Consider the following 19,895-nt stretch of genomic DNA (forward strand, 5'->3'; position numbering starts at 1 on the left):
GCAGGAGTTTGTTTGTTTGTTTGTTTTTCCATATCCCAGTGGCGCCTGGAATGCCAGTGAGACAGAACCATTCACTCCCCCTGGAAAGGAGGCTGAAGCCAGGGAGCCAAGTGGTCTGGCTTGGTGGGTTCCACCCACACAGAGCCCAGCAAGTTAAAATCTACTGACTTGAAATTCTCACTGCCAGCACAGCAGTCTGAGGTCGACCTGGGACACTCAAGCTTGGTGGGGGGACAGGTGTCCACCTTTGCTGAGGCTTGAGAAGGCAGTTTTACCCTCACAGTGTAAACAAAGCCACCAGGAAGTTCAAACTCGGTATAGCCCACCACAGCTCAGCAAGGCCACTGTGGCCAGACTGCCTCTCTAGATTCCTCCTCTCTGGGCGGGGCATCTCTGAAAAAAAGGCAGCAGCCCCAGTCAAGGGCTTATAGATAAAACCCCCATCTTCCTGGGACAAAGCATGTGGGGGAAGGTGTGGCCATGGGTGCAGCTTCAGCAGACTTAAACGTCCCTGCCTGACAGCTCTCAAGAGAGCAGCAGATCTCCCAGCACAGCATTCAAGCTCGGCTACAGGTCAGACTGCCTCCTCAAGTCCGTCCCTGACTCCCATGTGTCCTGACTGGGAGACACCTCCCAGTAGAGGCCAACAGACACCTCATACAGGAAAGCTCTGGCTGGCATCTGGCGGGTGCCCCTCTGGAAAGAAGCTTCCAGAGGAAGGAACAGGCAGCAATCTTTGCTGTTCTGCAGCTTCTGCTGGTGATACTCAGGCAAACAGGGTCTAAAGTGGACCTCCAGCAAACTCCAACAGACCTGCAGCAGAGGGGCCTGACTGTTAGAAGGAAAACAAACAGAGAGGAATAGCATCAACATCAACAAAAAAGGACGTCCACTTGGAGACACCATCAAAGACCAAAGGTAGATAAATCCATGAAGATGGGGAGAAACCAGCACAAAAAGGCTGAAAATTCCAAAAACCAGAACGCCTCTTCTCCTCCAAAGGATCACAACTCCTCACCAGCAAGGGAACAAAACTGGACAGAGAATGAGTTTGACAAATTGACAGAAGTAGGCTTCACAAGGTGGGTAATAACAAACTCCTTCAAGCCAAAGGATCATTTTCAAACCCAATGCAAGGAAGCTAAGAACCTTGAAAAAAGGTCAGACAAATTGCCAACTAGAATAACCAGCTTAGAGAAGAACATAAATGACCTGATGAAGCAGAAAAACACAGCATGAGAACTTCATGAAGCATACACAAGTATCAATAGCTGAATCGATCAAGCGGAAGAAAAAATATCAGAGATGGAATATCAACTTAATGAAATAAAGTGAGAAGACAAGATTAGAGAAAAAAGAAGGAAAAGGAACGAACAAAGCCTCCAAGAAATATGGGACTATGTGAAAAGACCAAATCTATGTTTGATTGTTGTACCTGAAAGTGATGAGGAAAATGGAACCAAGTTGGAAAACACTCTTCAGGATATTATCCAAGAGAACTTCCCCAACCCAGACCAACATTCAAATTCAGGAAATACAGAGAACACCACTAAGACACTGCTCGAGAAGAGCAACCCCAAGACACATAATCGTCAGATTTACCAAGGTTGAAATGAAGGAAAAAATGTTAAGGGCAGCCAGAGAGAAAGGTCAGGTTACCCACAAGGGGAAGCCCATCAGACTAACAGCAGATCTCTCTGCAGAAACCCTACAAGCCAGAACAGAGTGGGGGCCAATATTCAACATTCTTAAAGAAAAGAATTTTCAACCCATAATTTCATATCCAGCCAAACTAAGCTTCATAGGTGAAGGAGAAATAAAATCCTTTACAGACAAGCAAATGCAAGAGATTTTGTCACCAGCAGGCCTGCCTTACAAGAGCTCCTGAAGGAAGCACTGCATCAACTAACGGGCAAAATAACCAGATAGCATCATAATGACAGGATCAAATTCACATAAGATTAACCTTAAATGTAAATGGGCAAAATGCCCCATTTAAAAGACACAGATTGACAAATGGGATAAAGAGTCAAGACCCATTGGTGTGCTGTATTCAGGAGACCCATCTCACATGCAAAGACGCACATAGGCTCAAAATAAAGGAATGGAGGAATATTTACCAAGCAAATGGAAAGCAAAAAAAAGCAGGGGTTGCAATCCTAGTCTCTGATAAAACAGAGTTTAAACCAACAAAGATCAAAAGAGACAAAGAAGGCCATTACGAAATGGTAAAGGGATCACTGCAACAAGGGAGCTAACTATCCTAAATATATATGTACCCAATACAGGAGCACCCAGATTCATAAAGCAAGTCCTTAGAGACCTACAAAGAGACTTAGACTCCCACACAATAAAAGTGAGAGACTTTAATACCCCACGGTCAATATTAGACAGATCAATGAGACAGAAAATTAACAAGGATATTCAGGACTTGAACTCAGCTCTGGACCAAGCAGACCTAACAGACATCTATAGAACTCTCCGCCCAAAATCAACAGAATATACATTCTTCTCAGCACCACATCACACATCACACTTATTCCAAAATTGACCACATAGTTGGAAGTAAAACACTCCTCAGCAAATGCAGAAGAATGGAAATCATAACAAAGTCTCTCAGCCCATAGTGCAATCAAATTAGAACTCAGGATTAAGAAAGTCACTCAAAACCACACAACTACATGGAAACTGAACAACCTGCTCCTGAATACTACTGGGTAAATAACGAAATTAAGGAAGAAATAAAGATGTTCTTTGAAAGCAATGAGAACAAAGACACAATGTGCCAGAATCTCTGATACGCATTTAAAGTAGTGTTTAGAGAGAAATTTATAGCACTAAATGCCCATGAGAAAAAGCAAAAAATATCTAAAATTGACACTCTAACGTCACAATTAAAAGAACTAGAGAAGCAAGAGCAAACAAATTCAAAAACTAGCAGAAGACAAGAAATAACTAAGATCAGAGCAGAACTGAAGGAGATAGAGACATGAAAAACCCTTCAAAAAATCAATGAATCCAGAAGCTGGTTTTTTGATAAGATCAACAAAATAGATAGACCGCTAGCCAGACTAATGAAGAAGAAAAGAGAGAAGAATCAAAAAAACACAATAAAAATTGATAAAGGGGATATCATCACTGATCCCACAACTCTATGCAAATAAACTAAAAAATCTAGAAGAAATGGATAAATTCCTGGACACATACACCCTCCCAAGACTAAACCAAGAAGTTGAATCCCTGAATAGACCAATAACAAGTTCTGAAATTAAGGCAGTAATTAATAGCCTACCAACCAAAAAAAGTCCAGGACCAGATGGATTCACAGCCAAATTCTACTACAGTTACAAAGAAGAGCTGTTACCATTCCTTCTGAAACTATTCCAAACAATAGAAAAAGAGGGAATCCTCCCTACCTCATTTAATGAAGCCAGCATCATCCTGATACCAAAAATGGGCAGAGACACAACAAAAAAAGAGAATTTTAGACCAATATCCCTGATGAGCATCGATGCAAAAATCCTCAATAAAATACTGGCAAACCAAATCCAGCAGCACATCAAAAAGCTTATCCACCATGATCAAGTGGGCTTCATCCCTGGGATGCAAGGCTGGTTCAATATACGCAAATAAATAAATCCATCATATAAACAGAACCAAAGACAAAAACCACATGATTATCTCAATAGATGCAGGAAAGGCCTTCAACAAAATTCAACACTCCTTCATGATAAAAACTCTCAATAAACTAGGTATTGATGGAACATATCTCAAACTAATAAGAACTATTTATGATAACCCACAGCCAATGTCATACTGAATGGGCAAAAACTGGAAGCATTCCCTTTGAAAACCGGCACAAGACAAAGGATGCCCTTTCTCACCACTCCTATTCAACACAGTATTGGAAGTTCTGGCCAGAGAAATCAGGCAAAAGAAAGAAATAAAGAGCATTCAAATAGGAAAAGAGGAAGTCAAATTGTCTCTGTTTGCAGATGACATGATTGTATATTTAGAAAACCCCATCATCTTAGCCCATAATCTCCTTAAGCTGATAAGCAACTTCAGCAAAGTCTCAGGATACAAAATCAATGTGCAAAAATCACAAGCATTCTTATACATCAATAACAGACAAACAGAGAGCCAAATCATGTGTGAACTCCCACTCACAACTGCTGCAAAGAGAATGAAATATCTAGGAATACAACTTACAAGGGATGTGAAGGACCTCTTCAAGGAGAACTACAAAACACTGCTCAAGGAAATAACAGAAGACACAAATAAATGGAAAAACATTCCATGCTCATGGATAGGAAGAATCAATATTGTGAAAATGGCCCTACTGCCCAAAGTAATTTATAGATTCAATGCTATCCCCATCAAGCTACCATTAACTTTCTTCACAGAATTAGAAAAAACTACTTTAAATTTCATATGGAACCAAAAAGAGCCCACATAGCCAAGACAATCCTAAGCAAAAAGAACAAAGCTGGCGGCATCACACTACCTGACTTCAAACTATACTACAAGGCTACAGTAACCAAAACAGCATGGTACTGGTACCAAAACAGATACATAGATCAACAGAACAGAACAGAGGCCTCAGAAATAATGCCACACATCTACAGCCATCTGATCTTTGACAAACCTGACAGCAACAAGCAATGGGAGAAGGATTCCCTATTTAATAAATGGTGCTGGGAAAACTGGCTAGCCATATGCAAAAAACCGAAACTGGACCCCTTCCTTACACCTTACACAAAAATTAACTCAAGATGGATTAAAGACTTAAACCTAAGACCTAAAACCATAAAAACCCTAGAAGAAAACCTAGGCAACAGCATTTAAGACGTAGGCTTCGGCAAAGACTTCATGATTTAAACACCAAAAGCAACGGCAACAAAAGCCAAAATTGACAAATAGGATCTAATTAAACTAAAGAGCTTCTGCACAGCAAAAAGAAACTATCATCAGAGTGAACAGGAAACCTACAGAATGGGAGAAAATTTTTGCAATCTATCCATCTGACAAAGGGCTAATAATATCCAGAATCTGCAAAGAACTTAAACAAATTTACAAGAAAAAAAACAAAAAACCCCATCAAAAAGTGGGCAAAGGATATGAACAGACGCTTCTCAAAAGAAGACATTTATGCAGCCAACAGTTACATGAAAAAATGCTCATCATCACTGGCCATCAGAGAAATGCAAATCAAAACCACAATGAGATACCATCTCACACCAGTTAGAATGGTGATCATTAAAAAGTCAGGAAACAACAGATGCTGGAGAGGATGTGGAGAAATAGGAACACTTTTACACTGTTGGTGGGCTGTAAACTAGTTCAACCATTTTGGAAGACAGTGTGGCAATTTCTCAAGGATCTAGAACTAGAAATACCGTTTGACCCAGCCATCCCATTACTGGGTATATACCCAAAGGATTATAAATCATGCTGCTATAAAGACACATGCACACGTATGTTTATTGCAGCACTATTCACAATAGCAAAGACTTGGAAGCAACCCAAATGCCCATCAATGATAGACTGGATAAAATGTGGCACATATACACCATGGAATACTACACAGCCATAAAAAAGGATGAGTTCGTGTCCTTTGCAGGGACATGGATGAAGCTGGAAACCATCATTCTCAGCAAACTAACACAAGGACAGAAAACCAAACACCGCATGTTTGCACTCATAAGTGGGTGTTGAACAATGAGAACACATGGTCACAGGGAGGGAAACATCACACATCGGGGCCTGTAGGTGGGTGGGGGGCTAGGGGAAGGATAGCATTAGGAGAAATACCGTATCTTGATGACAAGTTGATTGGGTGCAGCAAACCACCATGGGATGTGTATACCTATGTAACAAACCTGCACATTCTGCACATGTACCCCAGAGCTTAAAGTGTAATTTTAAAAAATTCACTAGAGGGACTCAAAAGCAGACTTGAATTAGAGAAAAAAATCAGTAAATTGCAATCTCAGACTCTGGTTTATATTATAGGAAACTAAAATTGAATAGTCTCTGCAACATCATTTGGACATATCGGTGTTAGAACTTGAAAGAGAATTCTGGATTCTTGAGTTCTTAAACAACGGACTCCTTTGTCCAGGGAAGTAGTATGGTATAGTAATTAACGACAAAGTCTTCAGAATCACATCAACCTGGGTTTAAGTCCAAATCTTCCAGTTACTAACTAGATGTCCTAGACAAGTATACAATCTCCCACTAAGTATAAATGTTCTCTTTTATAAAGTAGTGATAAAAATAATATCTACCTCACAAGATTATTGTGAGTATAAAATTGGTATCGCAAATAGAAGGATTTGAACTAGCTTGTCATAATAAGCATTCAATAAGAGCTATTATATTTTATTACTATTATAATACTAGGTAAACCAAAGGGAAACATGAGGTCAAGATATGTTTAAACATTTTTTCTTAGTGTGACACTGTCATCAGATATAATACTTGACAGATAAAGTATAATATTCTGTATTCAGGTATTATACCTGATGATAGAATTCTGTCATCACAGACAGACACAGTGGTTCATGCCTGTAATCCAAGCACTTTGGGAGGCCAAGGCAAGTGGACTGCTTAAGCTCAAGAGTTTGAGACCAGCTTGAGCAACACAGTGAAACCCCGTCTCTACAAAAATACAAAAATTAGTCGTAGTGGCATGCGCCTGCAGTCCCAACTACTTGGGAGTCTGAGGCAGAAGGATCACTTAAGCCTGGGATGTAGAGGCTGCAGTGGGCTGTGATCATGCCACTGCACTCCAGCATGGGTGACAGAGCAAGACCCTGTCTCAAAAAAAAAAAAAAATTCTGTCAACAGGTATAATCAGTGAACAAGAATACAAGAAAAGCTTTAAATCCATGCAGAAAGAGGAGGTATTTTATCATGCACTTTAAAATTAATAGGAGAGTCCCACTATGAAATCTTCCTTTATGTAGTGTTATATACCATATGAAAATTCACCATTCCTTTGGGTTCTTTTCCACTGACCCTTGAAGATATCCTTGAAGAACATAACCATTTCTGTAACTCATTATTCACACTAAAGTAATAATAACTACTTTGCAACTGACTTATCTGAAAAGAGGGGATTCAAGAAAATTCCAAAACAGAAAGATAAAGGATAAAAAGGTAAATTAAAGTAGATATAATTAAAAAGGGATATGAGACAGGGCTTGGTGGCTCACGCCTGTAATCCCAGCACTTTGGGAGGCCAAGGCAGGAGGATCACTTGAGCCCCAGTGTTCAAGACCATGGGTAACACAGGGAGAACTTTTTTTGAAAAAAAAAAATTAAGTTAGCCAGGTGTGGTCCTGTGTGCTAACAATTAGCACACACTGTAGTCCCAGCTACTGTGGAGACTAAGGTGGGAGAATCCTTTGAGCCTGGGAGTTTCAGGCTGCAGTGACCACTGCACTCCAGCCTGGCTGACAGAGTGAGACCCTATCTCAAGAAAAGAAATAAAGGGGGCATATGATATGGTCTACGAATGAAGGTACATGAATATGTACCTTAATATGCATATGAACTGACAAAGAATACTGAGGTGAATTATAAGAACAGTCACAAATTCTTCCTCTTCTGCTTTGGGCTTGGCCATATGAATTGCTTTGGCCAATGGGAGAATAACAAATGCAGTACAAATAGACTTTAATAGAGCTATACAATTGTGTTTGCATTCTCTTACGGTTCTTGGAATTCGACAACTGCCATGCAAAGAACCCCAGCAAAATCTGCTGGATGATGAGAGACACATGGCCCAGTTGCCATTGTTCTCCTGGCCAAAAGCACACCAACTGCCAGAAATGTGAGACTGTCCTAGATATTCTAATCACCAGCCAAACTTCTAGTTTACCTGAAACACATGAGAAAGACCAGCAGAGATCAGTTGAGTCGGCCCAGTCCAGAAGAGTCACTCAGCTGACCTACAAAATATTGAGCTTGATAAATGGTTGTTGTTGGCCGGGCATGGTGGCTCATGCCTGCAATCCCAGCACTTTGGGGGGCCGAGGCAGGTGGATCATCTGAGGTCAGAAGTTCGAGACCAGCCTGGCCAACATGATGAAACTCCATTTCTACTAAAAATACAAAAAAATTAGCCAGGCGTGGTGGTGGGTGCCTGTAATCCTAGATACTTGGGAAGCTGAGGCAGGAGAATTGCTTGAACCCAGAAGACAGAGGTTGCAGTGAGCCAAGATCGCACCACTGCACTCCAGCCTGGGCAACAAGAGCAAAAACTCCATCTCAATCAATCAATCAATGGTTGTTATTTTAAGCCACTAAGTTTTGGAGTGATTTTTTATAGAGCAAAAGTTAGTGGACACAAGTGCAAACCAAAAATACATCTAAATGAAAAAACCAGGCCAGGTGCAGTGGCTCACGCCTGTAATCCAAGCACTTTGGGAGGCTGAGGCAGGTGGATCACCTGAGGTTAGGAGCTTGAAACCAGCCTGGCCAACATAGTGAAACCCTGTCTTTACTAAAAATATAAAAATTAGCCGGGCGTGGTAGCGCATGCCTGTAATCCCAGCTACTGGGGAGGCTGAGGCAGGAGAATCGTTTGAACCTGGGAAGCAGAGGTTGCAGTGAGCTGAGATCGTGCCACTGCATTCCAGCCTGGGTGACAGAGCAAGACTCTGTCTCCAAAAAAAAAAAAAAAAAACATAGCAAAGAGGTAGGATATCGAAACAATGAAAAAGCTCAAAATGCCAAATTAACAAGAAAAAAAATCAACTAAATACCATTACCAGAGAAGACAGCAGCAAAATAAACAGTGCTTGCTTATAGTAAATGCCCAATCGATGTTTTTGAATTGAAATAAAGAAAATATATCACACATATTAAACAGTGAGCTACACTTATAGGATCCTATATTAATAGGATCTGATAAACTATTCACAAGCATATATATTCTATATATGTGGTGAAAAATAATTCTTCCTTTTCCCTCTGCAACAGAAATACCTGAACAGAATGCTTTATCCATTTTGGAATCAACACATTAAAAAACTTATAAAGCTAATCAATAGGAATTTTAAGGATTCAGAAGATTACTGAGATTATTATAAAGGAAAGAAAAATGCTCAAAAAAGAACTGGATAGTTTTACTAAAAAGCATGTGTATATAAATACAGAGTGATTATTACCATCATGATGATCATCACATTAATAACCATGATGTATTAAATAACTTGTATATAAAAAACTCTGTGCTACGTGCCTAACATTTTATTTAATCCTCACTACAACACTTCAAGATATGTAATGTTAACCCAGATACAAATGGAAAAATGGAAGCTTAGGGAAGTATAGCAACCTGTCAAAGACTTCAGCTAATAAGGAGGAACAAACCTAGATTGAATTCCAAAGTACTAGCAGACTTCACTTCACATGCGTATTATGCCAATATACATGAATTTCAGTTATCACAATTAAATAACACCAGTCCCCTAACAACACAATTCAAATTTCAGTTACCACTGTACATCAACTGACATAAATGAGGAGGAAGAAAAAAGGAAAAGGAGAGCATGTTTGTCAGCAGAATAGTAAGAAATACAAAGGGTCTTCAAAAAGCTCATGGAAAATGTGTATTATGCAAAAACTATGCATAGATTTCAAAAAATTTCTGCATCAAAATGAACTCAAACTAACTTGTTATAACATGTCTGAACAGGATCTAGTTTGAGGCACTACGAAGAATAAAACATAAGTTTAGAAACAGTCCCTATCAGAGCAACATAAATTCTGCTAAAATCAAAGCAAAGCAAAACAAACATCGAATTTATAGTAAAGCCAGGGTGGAAAAATGGTAAAATAATAGATGCTTTACAAAGAAATTATGGGGACCATGTGCAAAGAAATCAACAGTTTACAAATAGATAACTTATTTTAAGAAGAGACAAGACCACATTGAAGATAAAGTCCACGGCAGCAGATCATCTGCATCAATTTACAATGAAAAAAACCATCTTATTCCTGCTCTAATTGAAGAGGATCAACAACTAGCAGGAGAAACAATAGCCAACATCGGCCGGGCACAGTGGCTCACGCCTGTAATCCCAGCACTCTGGGAGGTCGAGGCAGGTGGATCACGAGGTCAGGAGGTCGAGACCAGCCTGACCAACATGGTGAAACCCTGTCTCTACTAAAAATATAAAAATTAGCTGGGTATGGTGGTGCACACCTGTAATCCCAGCTACTCAGGAGGCTGGGGCAGGAGAACTGTTTGAACCAGAGAGGCAGAGGTGGCAGTGAGCTGAGTCTGTGCCACCACACGCCAGCCTGAGCAACAGAGCAAAACTCTGTCTCAAAAAAAAAAGAAAGAAACAATAGCCAACATCATAGACAGCTCAACTGGTTCAGCTTACATAATTCTGACTGAAAAATTAAAGTTGAGCAAACTTTGCACTCGGCAGTGCCAAAACTGTTGTACCAGATCAGCTACAGACAAAAGCAGAGCTTTCAATGGAAATTTTAAACAAGTGGGATAGAGATCCTAACACAGTTCTTTGAAGAATTGTAACCAGAGATGCAACATGGCTTTACCAGTGTGATCCTGAAGACAAAGCACAACCAAAGCAATGGCTACCAAAAAGTAGAAGTGGTCCAGTCAAAGCAAAAGCAGACCAGTGAAGAGCAAAGGTCATGGCAACAGTTCTTAAGGGTGCTCAGGGCGTTGTGCCTGCTGACTTTCTACGGGGCCAAAGAACAATAACATCTGCTTATCATGAGAGTGTTTTGAGAAAGTTAGCCAAAGATGTCGCAGAAAAATGCCTGGGAAAGCTTCACAGAGTCCTCCACCATGACAATGTTCCTGCTCATTCCTCTCCTCAAAAGAGGGAAATTTCTCAAGAGTTTCAGTTGGAAATTAGGCATTTACCTTAAAGTCCTGATTTGGCTCCTTCTGGCTGCTTTTTGTTTCTTCATCTTAAAAACATATTTAAAGAGAACCCATTTTTCTTTAGTTGATAATGTAAAAAAGACTGTTTTGACATGGTTACATTCCAGAATGCTCAGTTCTACAAGGATAGACTAAATGGCTGGTATCACTGCTTACAAAAGTGTCTTCAACATTATTGAGCTTATGTTGAGAAATAAAGTTTGTACCTTTTGTGTTTATTTTTTAATTCCAATTTTCCATAAACTTTTTGAAGACTCCTCCTAAAGGAAGAAATGTGACCACTGGAGCAGAATCTTGACTATCAATCCAACTGACAACACTGAGCAACAAAAGATTTTGAACAAGAACAATGTTACAATAAAAGGTTATCACAACAAAGTAAGAATGAAACTATAAGAACCTGAACTATAATACTGGCTCTGTTAGGTTGGTGCTAATAGAAACAAACTGTGTAAGATATATATGAAATACATTTAAGAAAAAAGGCTGGGCCTCATGGCTCATGACTATAATCCCAGCACTTCAGGAGGCCAAGGCAGAAGAATCATCTGAGCCCAGGAGTTTGAGACCAGCCTGGGCAACACAGCAAGACCCTACCACTAAAAAATAATAATAATAATAATAATAATAAAAAGTTTAAAAAAAATAGCTAGGTATGATGGCACATGCCTGTAGTCCCAGCTACTCAGGAGGCTGAGGCAGGGGGATTACCTGAGCCCAGGAGTTCAAAACTGTAGTGAGCTATGATGGCACTGCTGCACTCCAGCCTGGGTGACAGAGCAAGACTGTCTCTTAAAAAAAAAAAAAAAAAGAAAGAAAGAAAGAAAAGAAAAGAAAAAGAAAAAGAGTATGAAGGAATTATTTACCAATTTGATGCAGAGAATGAAAATGAAATAAGATAAATATCTTAAATGTAAGAGACTAGCTAACTGGAAGAAATGAACCTAGTGGGAGAACTCAAAACATCAAGAGAATCATTAAATCACTGAAAATATATCACTTTTACTTCCAGTAGAGACTGGCTAGGCGAGATCCTGCTGGACTCACCCCAACCCAGAAAACAACTGTAAAGTCTAGACATAATATTTTCAGGTACTACCTGAATATTTCAGGTAGTACCTGAAAGTACTAACAAGTGAAGAGAAGCAGGCAGATTTTGGAGGAAGAGAGCTGTAAAGTGAGTCCCCATTTTCAAGGTGCAAGGGTCAGGTACTGTAAGAATGGTAAGCAAGGGTACAGAAATACTGGTAGAAAAATAGTTTTTCTGGCCTGAGGAACTAGAACACTGAAGGTCAGAAAACCACAGCCTTTGGCCAAGGGGGAAGGGGATTCCAGAAAGAAAAGAATCAGAAAAGAAAGACTCAAATTCTGTCTACTCACATCTTTGGCTAACCACTGAGTCACACATGTACGGAACAAATTTCAAAGCAGTTCAAGAAAACACAAAATATTTGAACTGAGACCAGAGCTTCCACTTAAGAAACAGAGTTTGCAGTTCTAGTCTAACCAAGATAATTACCTGTCGAATATCAACAATTGAAAACTTTCTCAAAAGAAAAAAAAAAATCAACTCTAGAAAGTATTCAAATAAACCAATAAATAGCATGAAAAGAATATCAGAGGGACAAAAACAGAAAGGACAAATTAAAAAGGAATAATACAATGGTAGACGCAAAGTTAAAAGCAATAATTGCATTAAAAATAAATGAAGAAAAAAATCCAATTTTGGCAGAAATTGACAAGCTTGATTTAAAAAGCAAGACACAACTGTATGTTGTCCAACAGAGATGAATGTTAAATGTAAAGGCACAGACAAGTTGAAAATATATAAACAGAAGAAAATATATAATGCAAAGAGTAAGTAGAAGGCTGGAACGTCTATATTAATATCAGACAAAATAGATTTTTTTTTTTTTGAGACAGAGTCTTGCTCTGTCTCCCAGGCTGGAGTGCAATGGCACAATCTCGGCTCACTGCAACTTCTGCCTCCCAGGTTCAAGCGATTCTCCTGCCTCAGCCTCCCTAGTAGCTGAGATTACAGGCGCCTGCCACCACACCGAGCTAATTTTTGTATTTTTTAGTAGAGATGGGGTTTTGCCATGTTGGCCAGGCTGGTCTCGAACTCCTAACCTCAGGTGATCCACCCACCTAGGCCTCCCAAAGTGCTGGGATTACAGGTGTGAGCCACCATGCCCGGCCCAAAATAGATATTTTTTAAGAGACATGATCTCACTATGTTGCCCAGGCTAGACTCCTCAGCTCAAAGAATCCTCCTGCCTCAGCCTTCCAAGGAGCTGGGACTACAGGCATGCACCACCACACCCAGGTCAGACAAAATAGTTTATAATACAAAATTTACTATCACAGATAAAGAGATACATTGCATAACAGTAAAAGGATCCATTTATCAAGAAGATATAATAATGTTATGTGTATATGTTAATAATAGAGCTTCAATATATATGAAGCAAAACTTGACAATATTAAAGGGATAAATAGCCAATTCCAAAATCTTAGTTCAAGATTTTAACTTCTTCATTCCAGCAATGAAGACAAATAGAATAACAAGACAAAAAAAGTCAGCAAAGACACAGAAGATATGAGCAACAAGATTAAGCATCTGGACTTCATTGATATCTATGGAACTACACCTCAAAAATACAGAATACATGTTCTTTCCAAGTGTTCATGGTATATTTCCCAGGATAAACCACATGCAAGGCCATAAAACAAACCTCAGAAAATTTAAAAGCATTAATATTATAAAGAGTATGTTATTTGACTACAATGAAAGTAAATTAGAAATCAACAATAAGATAACTAAGAAAACACAAATATTTGGAAATTAAACAACAAACTTCTAAATAATCCATGGATCAATAATGTGTTTACAAGGAAGATTGGAAAATATGGAACTGAATAATAATTAAAATACATGTCAAAATTTGTAAGATGCAGCAAAAACAGTGCTTAAAGAGAAATATTCAGCTATAAATGCTCATATTTAAAAAAAAAAGAAAGATCTAAAGTCAATGGCCTATGTTCTCTTCTTAAGAAATGAAAACAAAGAGCAAAGTAAATGCAAAAAAAAGTAGAAAAAAGGAAATAATAAACAGCAGACATCAGTGAAAGATAAAATGCACTACAATATAGAAAATCAATGAGACTAATAACTCATTGTCTAGAAAGATGAATAGAATTGATAAATCTCTAGGTAGACTGACCAGAAAAGGGCAGATTAACAATATCAAGAATGCATGCTGGCTAACACGGTGAAACCCTGTCTCTACTAAAAATACAAAAAATTAGCCAGGCGTGGTGGCAGGTGCCTGTAGCCCCAGCTACTCAGGAGGCTGAGGCAGGAGAATGGCGTGAACCCGGGAGGCAGAGCTTGCAGTGAGCTGACATCACACCACTGCACTCCAGACTGGGCAACAGAGCAAGACTCTGTCTCAAAAAAAAAAATCAAGAATGATAAAACGAACATCACTATGGATTCTTCAGATATTAAAAAGGATAATAAAGGAATATTAACAACTTTATCCCAATAAAGTTGACAACCTAGATTAAATGAAAAGTTACTTGAAAGAAACAATTACCAAAACTGATCTAAAAAGAATTAGAAAATTTGAATAGCCCTACATCAATCAAAGAAATTGAATTCATAATTAAAACCTTCCAACAAAGAAAAGTACAGATAAAGATAAATATGGCTTGACTGGTGAATTCTATCCAATACTTAAGGAAGAAATAATGCCAATCCTACACAAACTCTTTCAGAAAATACAGACAGAATACTTTACAACTCATTACATAAGGACAGAATCACTTCGATACCAAAACCAAACAAATACATCATGAGAAAAAAAAAGGCTACAGATCAGTATCTCTCGTAAACATAGATGCAAAAATTCTTCACGAAATTTTAGCAAAGCATTTCCAACAATAAACAAAAAGAATAATACATAATGACTACCTGGAATTTACCCCCATTAAAACCAAAGTTGATTTAGTTGATTTAATATCCCCAAATAAATCAATTTAATTTACCATATTAACAGCTAGCTAAAAAAATTATAATTTCAATAGATGAAGAAAAAATAGACAAAATTTGACACCCACTCATAATAGAAATTAAAGGGAATATCCTCCACCTGATTAAGGACATCATGCTCAACAATGTGAAGCTCAATGCTTTCCCACAAAGATCAGGAATGAGTAAAGGAAGTTCACTCCCATGACTTCTAGTCAACATTGTACCGGATATGCTAACCAGCGCAATAGAGCAAAAAGTGAAGAAAAAGAAAAAGAAAGAAAAGGCATACACAAAAGAAAGGAAGAAGCAGAATTGTGATTACCTGCAGACATTACCATGTGCATAGAAAATCCCAAGGAATCTGCAAAAATCCTACTAGAAATTAAAAGCAAATTTAACAGGGTCACATGACACAAAGTACAGAAAATACATTGTATTTCTATAGATTCTCAATAGAAAGTTAGAAAATAAAGTTATTCCATTTATAATAGTATCAAAAGCCAAAATACTTAGAAATAAATTTAACAAAAGACATGCAAGATCTGAACATTGAAAACTACAAAAAGTTGCAAAGGTAATAAAAGAAGGCCTAAGTAAATGGAGGAATACACCATGTTCATGGATTCAAAGACTCAATAACATTAAGATGGCATTTCTCTCCAAACTGGCCTAATTCAGTGTAAGCCCATTAATTTCCAGAAAGGTTTTTTGAAGAAATTGATAAGCTGATTCTACAACTTATATAAAAATGCAAAAATATAGAATAGCCAAAACAACTTAGAAAAAAAAAAGAACAAGGTTGGAAGACTTACAATACCTAATAATCAGACTTACCATACATCTATAGTAATTAAGGCATTGTGGTTAAGGCATTGAGATATATACACAGAAATCAGTGAAATAGAGAATCTAGTAATAACTCCATACTTATATGGTCAAATGGCTTGTGACAAAGGTGCCAGGATAATTCAATGTGGAAAGGATAATCTTTAAAACAAATGTTGCTAGATTATGGTTATCATTATCTGGAAAAAAATTAACTTTGACTCTTATCTCACACAATACTAAAAATTAACTCAAAATAAATCATAGGCCTAAAGGCAAAAAACATAAAAATTCTAGAAGAAAATCTTTGTAACCTTGGCGAAGACAAAGGTTTCTTAAATAGGACATAAAAAGAAGAAACATAAAGATAAATCAAAGAAAAAACATCTAGCATGCAGTTGGAGATAAGGTACCCACAGACTGAACTCACTGCTTTTGTGGGTTCCCATAGTGCTTTGTTCATACCTCTTTTACAGCCCATATCACATCAAAATCATTTTCTCATTTAGATAAAACAGACATGTATAAGGCTCCATCTAGTCTCTGGAGCCTTTGGATCTTTACATAAAAAATTAATACTTATGGAGAGAGACAGAAATTGGAAGGTAGCTTTTCACACATCAGACTAGACAAAAATATTTCAGATAAAGACTTTAGAAAAGCAAAGCATTATAATAAAAAGCCAGAGTAGAAAAGCAAAAATTAAAAGAAAAAGGAATTGACAAAATTTCACCAGATATACATTTACAACAAGAAAATGTAAGTGAATCTTCTTTTACCTAATGAGTATATGCCTAGAAAAATAAGTATAAAATCAAGTTTTTATAAAAGGAAACATTCTTTTGCAGTACTGAACATTTCTTTATAAATTAATTTTATTATCATACTACCTCAAAAGAACCTTTTGTGATTTCAATTTTGAACTCTATATTTTATATACTTTAAATGTTCCTAAATTAGGTTTGCTTAAAGCCAAATATAGAACTAAAATATTAATGTAAAATGGACTATACAATAACTTCACTTACTGTGAAGAGAAAAAATCAGAAACCAATAATATAAATTATCCTAAAAGGGTGATTTTTTTTGTCTATAATAATAAAAGTACACTTTTTAAAAGCCATTTTTGGGGTGTAGAAGTCACAAGAAGTGCCAGGAGAAGTAGAAATGATAAAGAAAAATGAAAAAGATAAAAGTTTAAAGGTGTTCACAAATATAGGAAAAACACAAGTGGATCAAAAAAGGACAAGAATTGATACTTAATTTGAAAATTAAGCTCTCCATATTTATAAGGCTCACTGCATCAATTACAGGTTTAAAGAGAGAGAGAGACAGAGGCAGATATATATGCAAAACCTTGCTAGAATAATCTACTAATTCAAACCTTCAGTAAAAATGTCACAATCATAGCTATTACTTACCAAACATCTACTATGTACAAGTTAAAAATTATCTCCAATCCTTAAGCAACAATCTTCCAAGATAGGTATTATTATTATTCCCATTTATCTTAACTTCAGAGAGGTTAAGAGATTACTCAAAACCATATTGTCATTAATGGAGGAACAGGAATGTGAACCTAGGTTTATGCTTTGAAAATAGCACTCTAGTTCGCAAATGGTATCACATACAATTTTTCTTTTTCTTTTTTTTTTTTTTTTTGAGACTCTTCACTCTTGTTGCCCAGGCTGGAGTGCAGTGGTGCGATCTCAGCTCACTGCAACCTCTGCCTCTTGGGTTCAAGCAATTCTCCTGCCTCAACCTCCCGAGTAGCTGGGATTACAGGTGCCTGCCACCACGCCCAGCTAATTTTTGTGTTTTTAGTAGAGACGGGGTTTCACCACGTTGGCCAGGCTGGTCTCAAACTCCTGACCTCAGGTGATCCGCCTACCTCAGCCTCCCAAAGTGCTGGGATTACAGGCGTGAAGCCACCGTGCCCAGCCCATATACAATTTTTCTCAACAATTTTTGTTTCATTTAGAATGATTATGGTTACAAAAGTAATCCTTTAGGGAATTACACAATAGTAAACCATTCACAAGGCAGCAGCAATACTAGAAATTCCATTAAATGAGGCCAAGAAGACCTATCAGAGTCAAAGGATAAAGTACTGTGACTTTTATTATTATTATTTGAGACAGGGTCTCATCCTGTTGCCCAGGCCAGAGTGCAGTGATGCAATCATGGCTCACTGCAGCCTCTACCTCCTGGGCTCAAGCAATCCTCTCACCTCAGCCTCCCAAGTAGCTGGGGATATAGGTGAGTGCCACCATACCTGGCTAATTTTTGTATTTTTTGTAGAGACTATGTTGCCTAGTCTGGCCTCAAACTTGTGGGCTCAAGGGATCCTCCCACCTCAGCCTCCCAAAGTGCTCAGATTATAGGCATCAGCCACCATGCCCAGCCCTTCAGCATATTATTAATACGACATTAGGAAACTATTTTAAATCTCTAGGAAATATCCATTAACCTTTGTTAATGGGATGAAATGGTTTTGTGGTTCTATAGAAAATATCTCAAATACTTCAATCACATCTCTTTTTATTGTATGTATTTAAGGTATACAACATGATATTTTTGTTTACTTACATGAAGTGAAGTAATTATTGTAGTCGAATTAATATATTCATCATCTCACATAGTAACCCTTTTTGGGTGTGTTTGTGTCATAAGAGAACCTAAAATCTACTCTTAGCAATTATCCCTAATACAATATTATTAACTATAGTCCTCATGTGGTGCATTAGATCTCTAGAATTATTCATCCTATATATCTGCAACTTCATATCCTTGGATCTACATTCTCCCATTTCGCCCCTCTCCTATCCCCCACCCTCTACGCTTCAGGAGCATCTTAAGAAATTGTTTCTGCTGGGCAAGGTGGCTCACACTTGTAATCCCAGCACTTCGGGAGGCCGAGGCAGGCAGATTGCTTGAGCTCAGGAGTTCGAGACCAGCCTGGGCAACATGGTGAAACCCTCTTTCTATAAAAAATACAAAAATTAGCCGGGCATGATGGCACATACCTGTAGTCCCAGCTACTCAGGAGGCAGAGGTTGCAGTGAGTCAAGATTGCACCACTGCACTCCAGCCTTGGTGACAGAGTAAGACCTTGTCTCGGAAAGAAAAAAGGAAAAAGGAAAAAAGAAAAGGAAAGGAAAGGAAAAGAAAAGAAAGGAAAGGAAAAGAAAGGAATTGTTTCTAAAAGAAACTAGGGGTTAGGTTAGGAGTATGCACACTGAAAATAAAGTATATATAATAAAAAACAAAGATAGTAACTTAAGGGGACTATTCAAGGGAATACAGATAATTACAATGCTTTATTAGAAAAAACAGAAATTTCCCTGATTAAATACCATTCTGAAAATAAACAGTCATTGACAGAGAATAAAATTAATTATTTTAAATTGAAGGAAAGAAACATCATCATACTTCATCTAAAATATTCATTCAAAAAAGAGATGTTCCAAAACCTATATAAAGAACTAGAATGTATCTTACTTATCAAGCAGCACAGAGAAAAAAAAATTTAAATCTCACACATACAGGAAAAGAATTAAACTTGCACAGGGAAAGCACGCTACAAAAAAACAAAGGAAGCTTTTCGCTACTGTACCAGCTCAAGGAAGTCATTTTATATTTTGCTGAAGTACAGATTATTAAAATATTAGTAAGTACACTAAATCAACAAAATATTACATTAAAGTAAGAAGCCAGGACAAAAGATTCTATGAAAATAAATCTTCATAGGTAAAAATTTCTACCTTTGGCCATTTGGGATTGAGAAGTCGAGCTTTGATTGCATCATCCAGTGCCTTGTCATACTGCTGGATTTTCATGTAGGCTGCAGATCTATTGCTGTATAAGATGCAGTTCTGAGGGTCAACAGCCAGGGCTTCATTATACAGAACAATAGCTGTGTGGAAATCTCCATCATGACAGGCCTGATTACTCTGACGAACTTTCTCAACAAATTCAGCTTTGCTCAGTACCGGTCCATCAGGACTTCTCTGGCCAATAGTGTCAGCACCAAAGAGAGGAATCTACAAACAAAGAAACTTTATCAGAAAAAGTTCAGATAATCCAGATGGGTTCCCC

At 37.8% G+C, this 19,895-nt stretch overlaps 1 protein-coding gene across 3 annotated transcripts in view; it reads right to left on the reverse strand.

Moving 5' to 3' along the window:
• The window catches only part of TTC28 (tetratricopeptide repeat domain 28), a 700,618-nt gene that overhangs the window by 636,803 nt on the left and 43,920 nt on the right, over window positions 1-19,895 (reverse strand). For all 3 annotated transcript variants that reach the window (XM_009438072.5, XM_001172489.6, XM_016938879.4), the window contains exon 2: window positions 19,562-19,840. In XM_009438072.5, coding sequence (XP_009436347.1) covers window positions 19,562-19,840 — 279 coding nt within the window. The remainder of the gene's footprint in view (window positions 1-19,561; window positions 19,841-19,895) is intronic.

This window comes from Pan troglodytes, chromosome 23 (genome assembly GCF_028858775.2).
Source record: "Pan troglodytes isolate AG18354 chromosome 23, NHGRI_mPanTro3-v2.0_pri, whole genome shotgun sequence".
In the NCBI taxonomy this organism is placed as follows: domain Eukaryota; kingdom Metazoa; phylum Chordata; class Mammalia; order Primates; family Hominidae; genus Pan; species Pan troglodytes.